This window comes from Solanum dulcamara, chromosome 2, assembly GCF_947179165.1.
Source record: "Solanum dulcamara chromosome 2, daSolDulc1.2, whole genome shotgun sequence".
Classification (NCBI taxonomy): Eukaryota; Viridiplantae; Streptophyta; class Magnoliopsida; order Solanales; family Solanaceae; genus Solanum; species Solanum dulcamara.
The window spans coordinates 73,947,317-73,968,602 of NC_077238.1; the positions used below are offsets into that span (position 1 = coordinate 73,947,317).

Here is a 21,286-nt window from a genome sequence, read left to right on the forward strand (position 1 = left end):
TTTATGAGTCATATACTTGATTTGTAGATAAACTTTAGAGACTTAGCAATTTCAGGCGTTCAGGACGAGTCCTATTTACGGGTTGTACAACCTTTTATGAACTATAGATTGACGCGTAGACCAAAAGTCCTGCAAAGTAGTTTTCCCTCTTACTTTCACGAGTTATTTCTATGATCCGTAAAAGTAATTACGGACCGTAGACTTGCCTCATGGAATGAAGTCCTAAGACCCCTCCCTCAGTATTTTTCTAGGATTGAATAAGACGAACCGTAAAAAGGTTCTATAAATCCAAATTTTAGAAACCCTCCAGAACCTAGTCATTTTCTACAAGTGGCCTTTATGACCCATAGAAGTTTTTACGGACCGTAGATGTCCCTATAGACGAACTTCGACAGTTTTTAATGAAGGGCATTTAGGTCTTTTCTACCCCTTCTAAGTCTAAACTTTGACAGTTTTACTCCTAATTAAGCTCCTTATTAGTTTAGTTCGATCATTATACTCTCATAATCATTCACAAGGTTTAGAGCAAGCATCAATAGGAGAATTCTAGGGGTTAAAGCATTTTCTTCAAGTTTCTTCAAGAATCTAGTTCCTTCAAGGTACGTAAGGCTATTCATAGTGTTGGACTAAGTTCGTCCTTATGCCCTATATCTAAATTCAGTTAGTAAGAGTTAAAGCTAGGGTTTCTACCTCAAGTTCTCATGAATTTTGAATCGCATTACCCCTTATCATTGAATTCTGATTCTTATCATTAAGATTATGATTCTTCATGTATTTATGTTTCTTGAATTTATTGTTCATGCTTATTTTATCATATGACCAGTTTGCTCAGTATTGTGGAAGGTTATTGCATTACTATTCATTATGCATTGTTTTCTAAATTAAGTAAAGTTGAGTATTTTTAGTTATCAATTGAATAAGAGTTTTCAGGGAAATTAAGTGGTTCCAAATGTATGATTTTGTTTGGAAAGAGCATAACTATTTAAAGAGAAATCATAGTCAGTTTCAAAAGTAAGTTCAGTCAGTACAAGTTCAGTTCAGTATCCTTATAAAGAAGTATTTTGAGTATTCACTCACACATATATTATATGAGAATTAGTGTATGTTTTGGTAGTAGTATTGAGCACCGATTTAGGTACGAGTTTAGATAAATCAAACTCTATAACCAACACCGCCAGCGTAGAAAGGATCGTTCTATTAGTTCGAACGACTCCTCACCCCATTCCCTAATAAGGGATTTTTAGAGGAATTCATAAGTTTAGTTTTTTCATGTATACCCTAACAAGGTATAAGATGACTCTGGAAATGTGGCTAAATGTTGTATCATCACAAGGCTCATAATGATGATTGTTGATTATAGAAACTCCCCAAAAAGTAAAGTTGTTATTTTCAGAATTGATATATTGCATTACCTCAGTTGTAAAGCTTTACATGTTTTTATCATACATTCATGCTTTACTTTTCAGTCAAGTTATTTTTGATATTCCTTTCAGCTTAGTTATTATTTCATTCATCTTATTAGATACCGTACATTTCATGTACTGATTTTTTTTGATGCTGCATCATTTTATGATGCAGATACAGATGCTCGGAATCAATAATAGACACTCCATTGAGATCATTATTTTGTCAGCCTTTTTGGTGAGACCTCCTTACTTTTAGATGACTCCTTTTTCATTTATGATTTCAATATTAAAAGTTCATATTGAGGTAGCCGTGGATCTTGTCTCGACAACTATATTTAGTTAGTAAGAGGCTTTATAGACAAAGTTAGAGAGTCAATTTAGTATTTCTTTTCAGATGTTTTAAACATTATTTCATATTATATTTAGAGATATTTCATACAATGCATGAGGTTTACTTAATCGTTTTAAATGTTCATCCTTTTAAGCTCCCGCATTCATGTTTTAGTTTTTTCTTAGTAGTCAGCTAGGTCAAGGGTTCACTTGGGAGTAGTACTAATTTTTGAGTGCCGATCACGCCTAGGGTGTATACTCGAGGTATGACAAGTTAACCAAGAAGGCATAAGTCTAAATGATGGGCCTCCAAAACTACATTTGCCGATGTAGTCTAAGGATCATATCGTTGGTTTAGATAACTTTTTCTTTTATACCCCGGTAAGGGCTAGTTATGGGTTCACATGACATGTACATGTATGTCTCATACCCATCAAGGTATGAGATGACTTAGTTGATCGAATCGAGATGAGACTCCATGTGCTCACATGGTGGTTTATGTTGGTTATACTATTACACTCCCATCCTGAACTAAAATATGATGAAAGAAATATTCTTAAGGCAGTCTAAATGACCTCATCTCTTAATCTTCCTATGTTACGATTATGACTATATTGGTTGCTTCTACAGATCTTGATATGCACGTTATATTTCATTTTGTTGTTTTACCTTCAATACTATTCTACATGTACTTAGGTCCCTTGGGCACTGTATTTTTTTTATTAATACAAACTCAGGTACAGCAACACGTGATCAGATCGCTTGCTAAATCCTATATCTTATGCTATTGGTGAGCCCCTCTCTAAGGTAGAGATCAAGGATTATGTGTTTAAGGTATGCTGGGGGCCTTGTTCTGGTTGACATTACTCAGTTATGTTTAGAGGCTTCATAGATACACAATTAGTTATGCTTCAATTTGGACCTTTGTGTCATTTGCAAGTCATTTAAGTACTATGACTTACATTTATGCAAAGCGTTTCTTTTACAACATTTGTCTCTTCAAATGCTTTTAAATTATTTATACGCTCATGGATAGATGTATGCTCATATCTAATGCCATGTTATGGGTACTATTGAACCAATAATGATATTAAATGTTGATCCTACCTAGGGTCTAGGCTCGAAGCATGACAAATCTGTCACGCCCCGGGAGGGTACCCTAGGTGTGGCCGGCACTCGAAGGCCATTTCTGACCTTCGAGCGAACCACCTGGTCCAGTCACACATTCATTCAATCGCATTCTGTTAGTGAAAAACTCAATTAATGATATACTGCTCATAAATTAGGGCCAAAGGCCAAACAATTATCAACTCGACAAGAAATTTTAAAAAGGCTACTCAAAAGAACAATTCAACATTTCTACACTCCGGTCTATGAAGCCTCTATCTACAACCTAGAAGGTGCCCATGACAAACCCATGGCTACTAACAATCAAGACAAAGTAAATGACATGAAAACTATACAAAAAGGCTTAATATCCTCCAAAACTAAGAGGACTCACTGCTACCTGGGAGTGGGTGTGGATCTTCAACGGAGCGCCGGTTGATGATCTCTAGTACCTGTCTCTGCATCATGAAAAGATGTAGGCCAAATGGCGCCAGTACGTGGAATGTACTAGTATGTAAAATGGCCGAACGAAATGACATAAAGGAAACATCAAACCCACTCGGAACTCAACTCAAGAGAAATAACAACTCAATCAAGTGTCCTAGGTCTAAATAAGAATACGGTTTAGACGGGACCAATCACATACCATTTAACTCAATCCGACTCAGAGTACTATCAAGACTTATGTGGGAGTTTTTCTTATCCGACAACCGTCACTTATGAGCCAGTGACAGTACAACAAGCCAACGTTGTTGCCGCGTCCGTTCATGCTTTGCCAGGGCATGAGCGAGTCAACCAATCATGGATCCAATCCAACCAAGTCCTATAATGTCAGGACAAACATTTTGGGGAAACATCTGACTTTAACGGTTCAATCCCCTCCTACGTTTGGCGACATAGTTATTGGGTTCAAGTATTGAATTTACTCTTACCCAATTCGGTGCTCGATACTCCTCCCAAGACTCAATGCTCATAAAACTCCATCCAATCGACTCAATCAAATCATATCGACAAGTCTCATTTAAACCTTGTCAACTCATCCACTCTAGCACAATCAATCATCTCTAAATCATATCTTTCAAGAGAAATTTAAAGGCACATTTATAGAAACATGTAAACATAACCAATCATTTCCTCTATCCATTTAATCAATTTTTGAAACTCATCACAACTCCAAGGCTTTAAATCAACAATTCAAGATAAGCATCATTTTTAAGAAAATAGCATCCTTTATCATAATCCACATAGCTAAGAAAATCAATAAAACATATTTAACAACTCATCTTTATCAACTCATACTCACATAAAGACTCTTTTTGGAAGTTCTTGACTAAACCTCATCAATATAGCAAGAATCACTCTAATAGACAACAAAACTCATTTGAACACAACCCTAGCAAGAAACTCCATTTCTATGGGCATTTATCCTCAAAGAAGGTATAGGGCACATGGGTGGACTCAACCCATATTTTAGATAGCCTTACATACCTTAGTGAAGACTTTGAAAAAAACCTTGTGGTTGGGTCTTCAATGGAGAACTCGAATCTTGAAGCTCTTGGAACAATTCTTTGTTAAAGAAGGACTTGGAGAAGAAGAAGAGGAAGAGAGAGGATCTTTCTAGGGCTTTTCTAGAGAGCGAGAGAGAGGCTAAAAATTATGTTCCCAAATGCTCAAGGATGATACATATATAATTTGGGACAATTCCCAAATTGCCCCTTCTCAAAAGTTCTAAAAAATAGGCAAAAATGCTCCTGCTGCGATAGTGGCGCGTCGCGCCATTGCAGCGCCAGGCCGATTATGCCTAAAACCTGCACACCTCATAGTGGCTCACCGCGCTAGAGACCAAACTACTGAGGCATCTTTCTGGCGCGATAGTGGCGCGTCGCGCCCTTACAGTGCCAAGGCCATTGTTCGTGGGTTCTGGAAATTAGGTTTGAAAAACCCTGCATAACTTTTAGTGGCACATCGCACCAAGGACCAAAATACTGAGGCATGTTTCTGGCGCGATAGTGGCGCGTCGCGCCCTTACAGTGCCAAGGCTATTTCCCCAGCAGTTGCAACCCAGGCCCAAAAATGAAATTCGTACCGTGCTAGTTCGTCTTAGGATCGTCATATCTTTCGACTCCGAACTTCAAAATTTACATTCTTGGTGGCATTGGAAAGAAGACTCGACAACCTTTACTTTGGTATGTCGTGGGCCATCCAGATTGTCGTCTTTCAAAAAATAGGGTCGTTAGAAGTCGACCCCTTATACGAACTCATCCCAAGACTTTGCCACGATGAATCTCTTGGATTTAATTTGGTCCTAGGGGGCCCTTGTGACCCCACATCACCTCCAATATCCATAAATTTCTTGGGGACTCATCCTAGCTCATGCATACGCTCCTCAATACTCGGGTTCGACCCTACCCGTATACAAGAAGGGTCCGAATCTTAGGGAATTTTTTTTGAGGAGTGTTACATTATCTCCCCCTTGGGATCATTCATCCTCGAATGACGAGTAACCAGGAATAGAATCAGGGTACAAATCACACTCAAAATTTTCAGTCATTCAACCACTCAAATTCTCAAACAATTTCCAATTAAAATTCAAAATGCACAATTGAATTCAAGCCAAAGAAATGGATATTACCTTCAACATTCTCATCGGTAGGCACGAATAGATGTGGATATTTAGATTTCATGGCTTCCTTTGCTTCTTATGTAGCTTCCTCAACAAATTGGTTCCTCCACAGGACTTTGACTGAGGCGACCTCTTTGTTCCTTAATTTGCGAATTTGGCGATCAAGAATTTGGACCGGAACCTCTTCATAAGACAAGCTATCCTTAATTCCAACGCTATCAATGGGGACTACCAATGAGGGATCGCCCAAGCACTTTTTCAACATCGAAACGTGGAACACCGAATGAATAGAGGCTAGCTCTGAGGGTAACTCCAACTTATAGGCAACACTTCCAATCCATCTCGAAATCTGGTAAGGGCCGATATATTGGGGACTAAGTTTCCCCCTTCTTCCAAACCTCATGACGCCCTTCATGGGCGACACCTTCAGGTATACCTAATCACCCACCTCAAACTCTAAGTCTCTCCTCCTCACGTCGGTGTAAGATTTTTGGCGGCTTTGGGCTGTCTTTAGCCTCTCTTGAATAACTTGCACCTTCTCTATGACTTGATAAACAAAATCGGGCCAAATCAACTCGGCTTCACCAACTTCAAACTACCCAATGGGTGATCTACACCTCCTCCCATACAAGGCTTCATAAGGAGCCATTTGAATGCTTGTATGATAGCTATTATTATATGCAAACTCTATGAGAGGTAAGTGATTATCCCAATTTCCCTTAAAGTCAAGCACACATGCCCTCAACATGTCTTTCAATGTCTGGATGGTGCGCTCTGCCTGGCCATCTGTTTGGGAGTGGAAAGCCATACTCAAGTTCACCTTCGAACCCAGTCCCTTCTGAAAGGATTTCCAAAATTGGGAAGTGAATTGAGCTCCTCTGTCTGAGATAATAGACAAGGGAACCCCATGCAGTCTGACGATCTCTTGAATGTACAACTTTACATAATCTTCTACGGTGTTAGTAGTCTTAACCGCCAAGAAGTGAACTGATTTCGTCATCCTATCCACAATTACCCAAATCGAATCGTGTTGCTTTTGGGATTTTGGCAAACCAGTGATAAAGTCCATGTTGATCATCTCCCACTTCCATTCCGGAATTTATATGTTTTGGGCTAAACCACATGGCCTTTGATGCTCAACCTTCACCTGTTGGCAATTCGGACACTTGGAAACAAATTCTGCAATATCCCTCTTCAGCCCACTCCACCAATAGATTTCCCTCAAGTCATGATACATTTTTGTGGAGCTTGGATGAATAGAGTATCTGGAACTATGCGCTTTGGCCATAATCCTCTCTCGAACATCATCGACATCAAGTACACATAATCTACTTTGGTACCTCAATACACCATCTCCCCTTTAGGTGAAAACCATCACCCCTTGTTTGTGAACAACTTCCTTCAACTAGAGGAGGACGGGATCCTGATCTTGTTTCTCCTTTACCTCTGCTACAAGTAAGGACGTAGCCCCATCTCGAACATTTACTCCACCTTCATGGTTCTCTTCGAGTCGAACTCCCAATCGGGCTAATCTATGTACCTCCTTCGCCAATTCCCTCCTTCTCTTTTCCACATGGGCAGCGCTACCCACGGACAACCTGCTAAGAGCATCAGCAACAACATTAGCTTTACCTGGATGGTAGAGGATGCTCATATCGTAGTCCTTGAGTAGCTCAAGCCATATCCTTTGCCTCAGGTTGAGTTACTTCTGGCTGAAGACATATTATAAGCTCTTGTGTTCGGTGAATACGTCAACATGCACTCCATACAAGTAGTGGCGCCAGATTTTAAGCGCGAATACCACAACTGCCAGCTCAAGGTCATGAGTTGGGTAATTCCTCTTATAAACGTTAAGCTGTCTCGAAGCATAGGCTATCACCTTCCCCCTTTGCATCAACACACAACCCAAACCAATTCTGGATACATCACAGTAGACCACAAAGCCCTCTATTCCATCGAGCAAGGTCAGGATAGGAGCAGTGGTTAGCTTGGCCTTCAGTTGTTAGAAACTCTCCTCACAAGCATCGGACCATTGGAACTTAGTCTTCTTTTGAGTCAGCTTAGTCAATGGTGATGATATGGATGAGAATTCCTCTACAAACCTTCGATAATAGCCGGCCAAACCCAAGAAGCTTCTTATCTCTGTCGGGTATGTGGGTCTGGGCCAATTCTTCATAGCTTCAATCTTTTGGGCGTCAACCTGTATACCATCTCCAGATACAATGTGGCCTAAAAAGGCCACTGATGCAAGCCAAAATTCACATTTAGAGAACTTTGCATACAATACTTGGTCTCTCAAGGTTTGTAAAACGACTCTAAGATGATAGGCGTGCTCCTCTTCATTCTTGGAGTAGACTAGAATATTATCTATGAATACAATCACAAACATATCAAGATATGGTTTAAACACCCAGTTCATGAGATCCATGAAAGCTGCAGGGACATTTGTCAACCCAAAAGACATGACTAAAAATTCAAAGTGGCCATAACGAGTCCAAAAAACGGTCTTTGGAATATCACATTCCCTCACCTTCAACTAATGGTAACTGGATCTCAAGTCTATCTTTGAGAAACACGTGGCACCCTGAAGTTGATCAAATAAATCATCTATTCTGGGGAGAGGGTATTTGTTCTTTACGGTGACCTTATTCAACTACCTATAGTCAACGCACATCCTAAGGGACCCATCCTTCTTTCGCACAAATAGGACGGGAGCACCCCATGGTGAGACGCTCGGCCTAATGAATCCCTTATCTAGCAAGTCCTTCAACTGCTCCTTCAACTCTTTCAACTCGGCTGGAGACATTCTATATGGAGGGATTGAGATAGGCTGGGTATCAGGAAGAACATCAATCCCGAAGTTGATCTCCATATCAGGAGGGACTCCAAGCAGATCCTCGAGAAAGACGTCGGGAAACTTATTGACAATTAGGACCGACTCGAGAAATAGAGACTCAACATTACCATCTTTCACTCGGACAATATGATAGATACACCCTTTTGAGATTAGCTTCCTGGCCCTAAGGTAAGAAATAAACTTACCCTTAGGCATAACAGGACTATCCCTCCACTCTATGACAGCTTCGTTCGGGAATTTGAACTTGACAACCTGAGTTCTACAATCAATAGAGGCATAACAGACATAAAGCCAGTCCATGCCAAGGATCACATCAAAATCAACCATGTCCAACTCAACTAGGTCGGCCAAGGTATCCCTGTGATGAATTGACACAATGCAATCTCTATAGACTCTCTCAGCTAAGACAGAATCACCGATCGGAGTAGCTACACTGAAAGGCTCAAAAAGCTATTCAGGAATTTTATTGAATTTACTAGCCACGTAAGGAGTCACAAAAGATAGGGTGGCACCCGGATCCATCAATACATAACAATCAAGAGAAGAGACTCGAATCATACCTGTCACGACGTTTGGAGAGTTCTCTTGATCTTGGCGACTACCCATGGCATATAAACGGTTTGTACCTCCCCTCATGCCTGAAGTAGTGCCCCTCTGATCACCCCTAGCCGGTGGTGCGGTAGTAGAAAACTGGGCCTTGTCTCCCCATGCTGGACACTCTCTCTGAAAATAGTTCATTTGGCCACATTTATAACAACTGGCCCTCCCCGCTCTGCACTCTCCCAAGTGGAGCTTACCATACTTGACGCATGGTGTCTTTCCTTGCGAACCTTGAACCACGCTAGCTTAGGATGAGAACCCTGGGGTCTGAAATTCTGGCAACTCTGTCCTTGTCGGTCATACCTATTCTGCGGCATAGGTGCACTTGCGGTAGATAAGGCATAATTGGGAGGCCTCTTCTGGAAGAAGGACCTGTTGCCCTTGTTTTGCCTCTGCTCATTCTTATGCCCAGCTGATCTTGCCTTCTTGCTCAGATGCTCCTCTCTGTCTTTTCTCTTCTCATCCTCCACCTGTTGAGCATACACCATTAGTCTCGAAATATCTATGTCCGAGATCAACAATGTTGTTTTGCACTCCTTCTTCACATGCCTCCCTAATCCGGAGATGAACTTTCTCATCTTTGACCTCATATCTGGGATCATTTCTGGAGCATACCTGGACAGCTGGATGAACTTCAGGCCATACTCCTTAACTGTTATACCTTATTTTCTCAGGTTCACAAATTCCTCCACTTTCGCTTCTCTCAATTCTCGGGGAAAGAAGTGGTCAAGAAAGGCTCCCTCAAATTCGTGCCACCTAGCAGGTTCAGCATCCTCACCCCTACCTTGCTCCTATTGGTTATACCAGATGTTTGCCACATCCTTGAGTTGATAAGACACCAACTCAACCCTCTCAATTTCTGTAGCATGTATAGCTTTCAGAATTTTCCACATCTCATCAATAAAATTTTGGGGGTCTTCATCAACCTTCGAACCCGTGAATGTCGGCGGATTCATTCTTAGAAAGTCTCGAATTCTGGCGACAGCAGACAGCTCTTGGGGACTAGAGCTAAGAGTCGGCGAACTCTGGTTACCATTTTAGACAGCCACTAACTAAGTGAGCATTGCAATTGCCCCTCTAAATTCTGCCTCTGACGTGGGTGCAGGCGGGGTAGCAGGCACTTGAGGCGCCTCCGCATACCTCACAGGTCGGCCTCTAGCCCTTACCGGGCGTACCTCAGACTGGGGCATCTCTGCATTTTTGGCATTTCTCTGGCTGGCAGTAGGTTTTGGAGGCATTATTTGTAACGTATAAACGCACGAATTAGAAGGGAAGTTTCATAGAGTTTAACTCCATCGCACGAATTCAGAGTATGAAAGAGGGGAAACAATTCCTAATGTCCTATAGCCTTCTGCTTATAAGTGTAGTGCACAACACACCCATAAGCAAGACTCTACTAGACACGGCTTCATAGACTCCCTAGGACTCTTGAACTCTGGGCTCTGATACCATATTTTTCACGCCCCGAGAGGGTACCCTAGGCGTGGCCGACACTCGAAGGCCATTTCTGACCTCCGAGTGAACCACCTGGTCCAGTCACACATTCATTCAATCACATTCTCTTAGCGAAAAACTCAATTAATGATATACTGCTCATAAATTAGGGCCAAAGGCCAAACAATCATCAACTCGACAAGAAATTTTAAAAAGGCTACTCAAAAGAACAATTCAATATTTCTACACTCCGGTCTATGAAGCCTCTATCTACAACCTAGAAGGTGCCCATGACAAACCCATGGCTACCAACAATCAAGACAAAGTAAATGACATCAAAACTATACAAAAAGGCTTAATATCCTACGGAACTAGGAGGACTCACCGCTAGCTGGGAGTGGGTGTGGATCTTCAATGGAGCGCCGGTTGATGATCTCTAGTACCTGTTTCTGCATCATGAAACGATGCAGGCCAAATGGCGTCTGTACGTGGAATGTACTGGTATGTAAAATGGCCGAATAAAATGACATAAAGGAAACATCAAACCCACTCAGAACTCAACTCAAGAGAAATAACAACTCAATCAAGTGTCCTAGGTCTAAATAAGAATACGGTTTAGACGGGACCAATCACATACCATTTAACTCAATCCGACTCAGAGTACTATCAAGACTTATGTGGGAGTTTTTCTTATCCGACAACCGTCACTTATGAGCCAGTGACAGTACAACAAGCCAACGTTGTTGCCGCATCCGTTCATGCTTTGCCAGGGCATGAACGAGTCAACAAATCATGGATCTAATCCAACCAAGTCCTATAATGTCAGGACAAACATTTTGGGGAAACATCTGACTTTAACGGTTCAATCCCCTCCTACGTTTGGCGACATAGTTATTGGGTTCAAGTATGGAATTTACTCTTACCCAATTCGGTGCTCGATACACCTTCCAAGACTCAATGCTCATAAAACTCCATCCAATCGACTCAATCAAATCATATCGACAAGTCTCATTTAAACCTTGTCAACTCATCCACTCTAGCACAATCAATCATCTCTAAATCATATCTTTCAAGAGAAATTTAAAGGCACATTTATAGAAACATGTAAACATAACCAATCATTTCCTCTATCCATTTAATCAATTTTTGAAACTCATCACAACTCCAAGGCTTTAAATCAACAATTCAAGATAAGCATCATTTTTAAGAAAATAGCATCCTTTATCATAATCCACATAGCTAAGAAAATCAATAAAACATATTTAACAACTCATCTTTATCAACTCATACTCACATAAAGACTCTTTTTGGAAGTTCTTGACTAAACCTCATCAATATAGCAAGAATCACTCTAATAGACAACAAAACTCATTTGAACACAACCCTAGCAAGAAACTCCATTTCTATGGGCATTTATCCTCAAAGAAGGTATAGGGCACATGGGTGGACTCAACCCATATTTTAGATAGCCTTACATACCTTAGTGAAGACTTTGAAGAAAACCTTGTGGTTGGGTCTTCAATGGAGAACTCGAATCTTGAAGCTCTTGGAACAATTCTTTGTTAAAGAAGGACTTGGAGAAGAAGAAGAGGAAGAGAGAGGATCTTTCTGGGGCTTTTCTAGAGAGCGAGAGAGAGGCTAAAAATTATGTTCCCAAATGCTCAAGGATGATACATATATAATTTGGGACAATTCCCAAATTGCCCCTTCTCAAAAGTTCTAAAAAATAGGCAAAAATGCTCCTACTGCGATAGTGGCGCGTCGCGCCATTGCAGCGCCAGGCCGATTACGCCTAAAACCTGCACACCTCGTAGTGGCGCACCGCGCTAGAGGCCAAACTACTGAGGCATCATTCTGGCGCGATAGTGGCGCGTCGCGCCCTTACAGTGCCAAGGCCATTGTTCGTGGGTTCTGGAAATTAGGTTTGAAAAACCCTGCATAACTTTTAGTGGCACATCGCACCAAGGACCAAAATACTGAGGCATGTTTCTGGCGCGATAGTGGCGCGTCGCGCCCTTACAGCGCCAAGGCTATTTCCCCAGCAGTTGCAACCCAGGCCCAAAAATGAAATTCCTGCCGTGCTAGTTCGTCTTAGGATCGTCATATCTTTTGACTCCGAACTTCAAAATTTACATTCTTGGTGGCATTGGAAAGAAGACTCGATGACCTTTACTTTGATAGGTCGTGGGCCATCCAGATTGTCGTCTTTCAAAAGATAGGGTCGTTAGAACTCGACCCCTTATACGAACTCATCCCAAGACTTAGCCACGACTAATCTCTTGGATTTAATTTGGTCCTAGGGGCCCCTTGTGACCCCACATCACCTCCAACATCCATAAATTTCTCGGGGACTCATCCTAGCTCATGCATACGCTCCTCAATACTCGGGTTCGATCCTACCCGTATACAAGAAGGGTCCGAATCTTAGGGAATTTTTTTTGAGGGGTGTTACAAAATCTCTAGTCTTGATTTAGGATTAGGTTGAAATCAAGTCCCGGGTCAAGATTAGGATTGAATCTTGAGTCTCCTATCAGGCTTGGTTCTCGATTCACAAGTTAGGATCAGGTCTCTACTCGAATCCTAGGTAAGGGTTGGGGGATCATATCTCAATGTTCAAGTCTTATGTTCTGGGTCAAATTTGGTGCTTAGGCCCCAATTCAAGGTTGGGGATCCAGTATTGGGTCTAGAATCTCAGGTCAAGTCTTGAGTCTCGAATCAAGATCAAGGGTGTATCTCAGGTGTCGCATCATGATTGGTTTAGATCTTGAGTTTGGGTTGGATCTTAGGTAGAGATCTGAGGATTTGTCTCGAGTTTGGATTAGGATCAATTTTTCAAAACAAAATCAACCTTCAATGATCAACGTTTTAGCACCAAAAATTGAGAAAATGCAAACTGACCTCCCAAGGCCCTTTTTGTTTTTTCACAAAATTCGACCTCTAGAGATTGAGTTTGCAAAGACATATATATTTTTATAAAAAATCAACCTTAGTAGGATAATGTGTGATATCCTAATATGACATTTGAAATTAAAATTACACTCTATTTTGTTAAAAATAAATTTGTATCTTTATTCAAAGTTTTGATTCATTCTTAGTCTTGGATATCTCAACCTTTTCCATTGCAATTTGGTATTATTCTATCCCACTTTCCATGTGAAATAAATCAATTCTAAAATTATAATCTCAGAATAATTTTGTCCGCACCTCTAAAAATAAATAAATATGTAAATTATGGATAACACTGAAGTGTGGGGCCATGAGAAGCGCCCCAAAATCCCTATCACAGAGTACTTTCGGTGGGGCTCAAACTAGGGGCAGCCAGAACCATTGAATATAACAGAAAGAAAAAAAAAAACAGCTGCAAATAAAAAAGGAAAAAAAGTAATATATTCCCCAACCAATTTCATCTACTTGTTTCGCGTAAAGAGTCAGAAGCTTTTTCGATTTTCGATTTTCTGATCAGGTAATTCAAGCTTCTATCTATGTATATCTTTTTTCGCAGGATTGGGGTTTGAATTCTGATCTAGTTTTTGGTTTGTTTTTTTGGTCAGATTAGACTCAGATTTCTTCGATTGTTTGGATTTTGATGGCTTCGAAACGAATATTGAAGGAGCTGAAGGATCTCCAGAAAGATCCTCCTACTTCATGCAGCGCTGGTATCTATCTCGTCTTCCTTCATGTCTAATTTCTCTATTGACTTTTTTTGTTATATGCTCTTATCTTTGTAATCATATGAATTTTTGTGTAAAGTTTTAATCTTTTTCTTGTTTGGTTGTTGATCCACGGCATCTTTGAGTTTACTCTTGTTTAGAAACTCATATTTTTCAATTTTTAACCTTGATCTTTTGTTTGATTTTATGGTTATGATGCTTGATTATTAAGATAGCTAGCTAGATTTGATAACTGTTCAAATGCATATCTTGATTTGCTTTTTTGTAAGTAATGTCTGGCCCGCTTTGCGCACCTGGACTAATTCACATACCAGAATAACTCAGGAATTTTAATTAAGGGTGGCAAAAGAGTTTTAAAATTAAGAAAAAGTGACTCAAGTCTTAATTATTGACTAGAGGCGACAATTTTAAGTTTAGTGCTAATGACACTAATTTTAAAACCCTCAAGTTTTATTATTTACATAAATGTCCTATCTTTTCCATCCTCCCTCCCCCTCCCCTCCCACTTTCCACCCTACCTTTCTGCCGCCACAATCCCCTCCCCTTTTGCCGTTGTCACCGCCGTCGTCACCATCTCTACCACCACCAATTCTTCCTCTTCTTCCCCATCATTACCACTTCCTTCTCTTCCACCACCACCTCCTCCTCCCCTCTACTATCACTATCACAACAACCACCACCTTTGTTGTTACCGCCAACATCAACACCTTCTTTGCTGCCATTACCATCCTCTCCTTCACCTCACAACTGCTGAAGTTGTTGCAACAGGTAAGTCATTTGTTGCAGTAGGTTATTAAGTTATTGCAATAGGTGTCCTATCTATTGCAACAGATGACGACATCTGTTGCAACAAATAGGGATTTGTTCCTATCCGTTGTAACAGATAGCACATCTGTTGCAACAGTTAGGACATTTGATGCAACAGATAGGACATTGTTGCAACAGATAGGACATCCGTTGCAATAGATAGGACATTTGTTGTAATAGATAGGTCATCTGTTGCAACAAATTGTTAACCTGTTGCAACAAGCAACTTATTGCAACATATTGCCAACATGTTGTAACAATAAGGACCAAAAAGAGAAAAAGAAGAAGAACGCAATAAAAAATTATGAACGTCGGCGGCGATAACGACAGCAACAAAGACCATAAAAAAGAAGAAGAAAATAGAGGAAGAGAGAAAGAAAGATTAAAAAGATAAGAAAGGAAATTAAAAAAAGAGGGAAGACTTTTCAAAATTTTCGAAATATTAACATACACCTCAAAAGTTTTTAATTACTCTAATCAAGTATACTTTTCATTTAATCCCATTTGACCAAGTCAAAGGCACCAAAAACAAAACCAACACTTAAAAGACACCTTTTGTTCAATCTTCTAGAGTAACTCCATCTATCAAAGCTTTGACATATGGGTTTGCTATGTTCCGTTCAGTGCAATTGCAACTTTCGTGGGTTTCAATCCTAGTCTCTCATGGTCCATTCCAACTTCATTGATCGCTATGTCCCGCTCAGTGCAGTTGCATATGTTGATTTGAAACTATATCACCCTTTTTGTTAGCCTGCCCAACCCGCTAAATAATTAAAATCCAAAATCTTCATTGTTCATCAATGGTGGACGGGTAAGAGTTGTTCCAACAATACATGTTTGTTGCACTAGAGAACCTCGTAGGGCTAGTTTGAACCCAGGAGCCATTGAGAAGTGGCTTAAAGCTGAAATATTTAGAAGTTGTGAAAGGCAAAAAGGGTTATAAATCATTAAGGTTGTAAGGGCTTTTGAGCTCAAATCACAAGGAAAATGTGGTTTAAAAGGTGCTAATGAAGAAAGCATTAAAATAAAAAATATGTATGAAATGCATGAAGAAATAAAAATAAAACACAATCAATAATGATTTGGATTAAAGTATTTTATGTCAAATCAAGCATATAGACCAAATTGTGCGCGAAAGCTGGCTCGGATACCACCGTCATAAAAAATTAAAATTCAAAATCGAGAAAGGGCCAAATATACCTTTATGTTGTGAATAGATCAAGTGAGTGCCAGTGTGGCCCACTTCCACTTTAGCAAGCATGGTTATCCAAGTTACTACATATTTTGAGGTTTATAAATAACCATGTATAATAGATGGAATAATACAATCAGAAAAGACAAATAAAAGTTACTACTTTTTGTTTCTCTCTATTCATGCTACTATATTTTATTACACTGATCTATTTTATAACAAATTCTTGATTTATCAAAAATAAATGAATGTAACACATACGTTAATAAGACTTAACTTTGGCGGAGATAAAATATTTCATTAGAGCCTCGTGCAATATATGAATATAGCACATACCTTAATAAGACTTAACATTGGTACAGATAAAATATTTGGTTTGAGCTTCATGCTGGTAACGTGTTATAAGATAAAAGCAGTGTAAAAATAAAGTAGCAAGGTCAGAGAGAAAAACAATAAGCCCTTTTCTGAGTGTATTGTTCTATATATTATACATGGCTATTTATAAGCCTCAAATTGTATAGTAACTTGGAGTCATGCTTGCTACGGTTGAAGTCGGCCACATGGGCTTCCACTTGATCTATTCACCGGACTCCCCCTGGGATTAAGCTTCAAGTACAAGAGTATTTTCCATTGTTATAGTTTTGGTGTACATACAAGGGGCTTTAATGATCAGTGAATGACGTACAAATATTTGCTCTCGTTTTCAGAATATTTTCTGGTAAGAGCTTTTTGTTGTGCGCAGGAGCATAGTATTGCACAGTGAACTCTCTGATTTCCATAGAGAATAGAAAGCTTGTTTGAAGTGATTTCATTTTGTCTATAATGTAGGTGTATTTAGTTACTCTTCCAATATTCTTATCTTGTTTTGTAAGTAGTATTTTCCTTAAGAAAGATATTTGAGTTATTTTTATATTGTTATAACTTACAAATAAATATTTGTGTAAAGAGAAGAATCCTATCACAAAAAGCTTTATACATGTCGGGATTTTGTCTACTGGGTTCTCATACAGAGCTTATGCAGATGACCAGATTAATTTTTAAAATGATTAGAATTATTGGTTATGGCAATGTCATTTCATTCTTCACATTCCTTTGTTCTGGTTTTCCTAATGTCATTATGTCTATACTTTTTTGACTTCTTTCTAGAATCAGGTCATTTGCATTGAATCCTTACAGAGATGTTTACTTTATCTACATTGTCATGGTAGTCACGTGCCAATCATAATTCCTTCTAGCGTATATGTAGTGTGATGCTGTTATCAGATGCATCTTCCATGTCGTCTCCCCTTGGAAAAAAATACGTGCTTTACATTCCATGACATTCACAATTGTTTTATAGTTGTTTTATCTTATGATACAATTCGGCACAAGCCTCATAAATGCACTTCTTATGAGCTTAATTATATACTTGGAGGTCATTTGTTGAATGAAAAAGAGATTTAGTCACCACATTAAACTCTGTACTACTATAGACATTGTTTGGTTTCTTTTTTGTTTTTGGATTGAGAACCATGAGTCTCAGGCAAATAACACTAGGTGATTTTTTCAATCTCTCCAAGCCTTGTTGGACAAAGGTAACCGATATCTGTGTTGGTGGGAGGTAGTGGGTGCCCCAGGAATTAGTCGAGGTCTGCAAAAGCTGTCCCAGACATACATATATATATATATATGTGTGTGTGTGTGTGTGTGTGTGTGTGTGTGTGTGTGTGAACTCTTCAAGATAGGCTTTATGCGATTTTAACTTTTTTCTATGATGATGGGTTGATCTATATGTGTGTGTGTGTGTGTGTGTGAGAACTATTCAAGATAGGCTTCATGTGATTTTAACTTTTTTCGATGATGACGGGTTGATCATGTTAGTGATTATGTTATCAAATTTAGATTTGAATAGTAAATTTATAAGACTTTTGAGTTTGGTTTTTATATTATACTTTGTTGTATTATTGTGTTGTAGTATTGTAGCTATGTTACCTTTTTAAGGGTAGAGGAGCGATCGCATTATCCCCGAGTTTTGAAGGATGCAGTTAGTCCTAAAGATTGGCCCTTAACAGTTTACCTGGTCATCAAAATAAAGGTTTTAGCCATCTTACCTTTTGAAAAGAGGATCTCTAGATTATTTTTACGACTGGTGGATTATTTATAAACATGATAGTTTATGTGCATTTCTTTTACTGTGTAGCATATGATGCATGCTTAACTATCTTGATACATGATATACATCCGGATTTGACAATACTACTCTGAACTATAGGGCATTTTCACTATTCTTCACAAAGATGTCGTGCACATATTCCTGCATCTTTTGTAAAAGATATACATGCTATGTTATTTGTTTTTCTTTGGCATTGACTTTCTAACAACTTTGTACCATGTGTTAACAGGCCCTGTTGGAGAGGACATGTTTCACTGGCAGGCTACGATAATGGGGCCCTCTGATAGCCCTTATGCTGGGGGTGTATTTTTGGTCACTATCCATTTTCCTCCGGATTATCCATTCAAACCTCCTAAGGTATCTTACAGTTGCAAAAATACTTTTGAGTTAATGATGTCTCTGCTGGTGACTATTCTATTTGCAGATGCCTTCTTATTTGGTTTTGCATATTGGAACATTGTTTTCTTGTTTTTTTGACTGTTCTCTAGTAGAGTATATTTTTGATGGTGTTCAAATAGATCTCCTGGTAATGAGCTTGTAGTTCTGGTGCATATTTTTGAGGCATTTCGACCAAGAAGCGAAGTTGATTTTTGCTGTTAACTGATCATGTGTCAGTAGTGGAGCCTTCTCTGGTTTTATTTTCTTAAGCTTGTTTGTTAGACTGTCACCTTGCACGAGAAACAAATTTTCAAGATTGAAGTCTAACGTACATATCAAACACGAGTATGTTTTTTGAATGGTAGGTGTTATGCTACTTATATTAGCATGTCACGCATGCTTGTCTTTCTACCTTTTGGTCCAGATAAGGTGATTAGGAGGACTTGAGATTTCATCTTTCAATTTTTATTTGTAATAATGCCTTGGTCTATCCATACTTTTACATCATTTATAGAAAGAATGAATTGGATTCTCTTTGGGGAGAGTTGAGAGTTCAGCTTCTTTGGAATCACATCATGATCAATATCAACTAGGCTAGATGGATCTACATGACTCATGTATGTTTTATACGCACATACTGATAATCACACACAAGAAAGATAAAGGAAAAAATAAATACAAAGTGGTTATTGAGGATTCAGATAATGACCACACTAGTCTATAATGAGGCATAGTTGTTGATAGGGCTATTTGGAATATTTTTATGTCAGACAAGTTGTTTCTGTTGTAAATCTTTAGTTGGTGAACCTGACCATGTAAATTCATTTTTATCAGTTTATAAACTGTAGTTTCCCTCTAGATTTTATTGTGTTACATTTATTCGTTAAATCCTTGCAGGTTGCTTTTAGGACAAAAGTTTTCCATCCAAATATCAATAGTAATGGGAGTATATGCTTGGACATACTGAAGGAGCAGTGGAGTCCTGCCTTAACTATTTCCAAGGTCTTTTCTTACCTTTATCTGCTGAGAAATAATATGAGCTATGAAAACATACTAATTTCAGAGGCTTGGGACCTTCATGATATAAGTGCCTTTTCAAATCGATTTGGATTCATAAGCTAATTGTGTATAATCTGAAGGATAGCTAATAAAACTTGATTGACTCCTTAAAAGGGAAAGATCATTTAATTGGACATTATTGATAAGTTCTTGTCTCTGTTCTCTGCTAGTAACATCAATTGTTTTTCTGGAATTATGTGTTTTGTTAAATGGCTTCCTAGACCAGTCAAAATGGTTTGTGTTTCGCGAAGCATGTTTTGTTATTTATGTTTCTTAAGGTGGGAAAGGATTCTGGATTACATTTCAGGTTTTGCTTTCAATCTGTTCACTTTTGACTGACCCAAACCCTGACGACCCGCTGGTTCCTGAGATTGCTCACATGTACAAGACAGACAAGTCTAAATACGAAGGAACCGCCAGGAGTTGGACCCAGAAGTATGCCATGGGTTAAAACAATTTACCCTATGATGGCTTGAATTGATATAAACAAAAACAAATTTCAAATGTTTTATCTTCTCTATTCTCCATTAACAATGTGTAGAATAGCATTATGCGTTGCTCCTCTACAGGAAGAACGATGATGCGTTGAATTTCTTTATGTATGAATGCTAATATTTGAATTTTGAACTTGTGTGGGAAGCGTATTTATCTGGTTTTTGATTGTTTCTTTTGGTTTGACAGTCGTATTCGTGTAGATATTTCCATACTTCAAAAGCCTTTTGTGAATTTTATCGTGTTTATTATTACAGATAACTATAGTTCATCCTGGATAGTTGCTTCCCTCCATGTTTTGGAATGTGTTTGCTATATGTCCGAGTAGTTTGTGTGCATCTGCAACCGAAGTTTCAGTAGAAATCACCTAGACTCGTCTTTGTTGGAATTCAAATCTAGCTTCTCTTATTACTATGGTCTGATTCTTCAGGTTCTAGACTATCTAACGTAGTCTAGACGTTGGGGGTTTATTCACCACTTTTCTCTTCTTTGTATCGTTCCAATTATTCAAATTGGTGTTCTTGATCCGTTGCTTGGATACTGAGGTTGATGGTAAAAAAGAGATGAAAATCAAATTCTTTATCTAATAAGTTAAAAGTATTAAAAGTTAAAAACAAAGAATCCACTCTTTTCACCAACGTGACTCACATTTGGCAATGGTTTCGACTTTTTTTTTTCGTTCCTAATTCTGCAACTACAATCCAAACTTTTATTTATTTTCTTTTTGTAATATACTATATAATATGAAACCACAATAAAGAAAAAATAGCAAGCAAGCCTAGTATAACAATGTAAGTTAATTGAGAAGTTAGCAAACCTTTCGATGATAGAACATTTGTATAATCGATTTTGACTTGCTTGAGATGTAGACATAGTTATTTAGTTGTTGTTGCTCCTATATTTCTTTATGCGTGTAACATAAACACATTTTGTATGAAAACCCTTGAATTTATTATTTGTACATATTAAATAAGTTTTAAAAATAAAAATAACGGTTTGAGCCAAAACTATTGCATACCATAAAGGCGTAAATGGCAAAGATAGAACTGAGATTTGAAGCTAATTAGTTATAATTATTGAGTTCTAATTAATAATTTATATATATTTTATGATTTTTTTAAAATACAAAAATAAATTTTTAATTAAAGGTACTGAATTCAGTTAAACCCGTAATCAAA

The 21,286-nt window shown here is 38.7% G+C and overlaps 1 protein-coding gene across 2 annotated transcripts; it reads left to right on the forward strand.

Moving 5' to 3' along the window:
* The first annotated feature begins 13,685 nt into the window (after window positions 1–13,685).
* On the forward strand, window positions 13,686–20,281 carry LOC129880716 (ubiquitin-conjugating enzyme E2 10-like). 2 transcript variants are annotated; one of them, XM_055954890.1, is made up of 5 exons: window positions 13,686–13,820; window positions 13,909–14,013; window positions 18,409–18,536; window positions 19,455–19,559; window positions 19,924–20,281. In XM_055954890.1, exons 2-5 carry the CDS (start codon window positions 13,944–13,946, stop codon window positions 20,065–20,067), a joined length of 447 nt encoding a protein of 148 aa, XP_055810865.1. In that variant the 5' UTR covers window positions 13,686–13,820; window positions 13,909–13,943; the 3' UTR covers window positions 20,068–20,281. The 2 variants fall into 2 exon arrangements, with proteins under 2 accessions (XP_055810865.1, XP_055810866.1); XM_055954891.1 differs by having other exon boundaries at window positions 13,705–13,820; window positions 13,914–14,013.
* The last annotated feature ends 1,005 nt before the right edge of the window (window positions 20,282–21,286 follow it).

Bases quoted from the DNA above. Each gene is read 5' to 3' on its own strand.
- LOC129880716 (XM_055954890.1), top strand. From the start codon at position 13,944: ATGGCTTCGAAACGAATATTGAAGGAGCTGAAGGATCTCCAGAAAGAT. The intron at 14,014-18,408 runs GTATCTATCTCG...ATGTGTTAACAG, and splicing joins TCCTACTTCATGCAGCGCTG to GCCCTGTTGGAGAGGACATG. The intron at 18,537-19,454 runs GTATCTTACAGT...AAATCCTTGCAG, and splicing joins ATCCATTCAAACCTCCTAAG to GTTGCTTTTAGGACAAAAGT.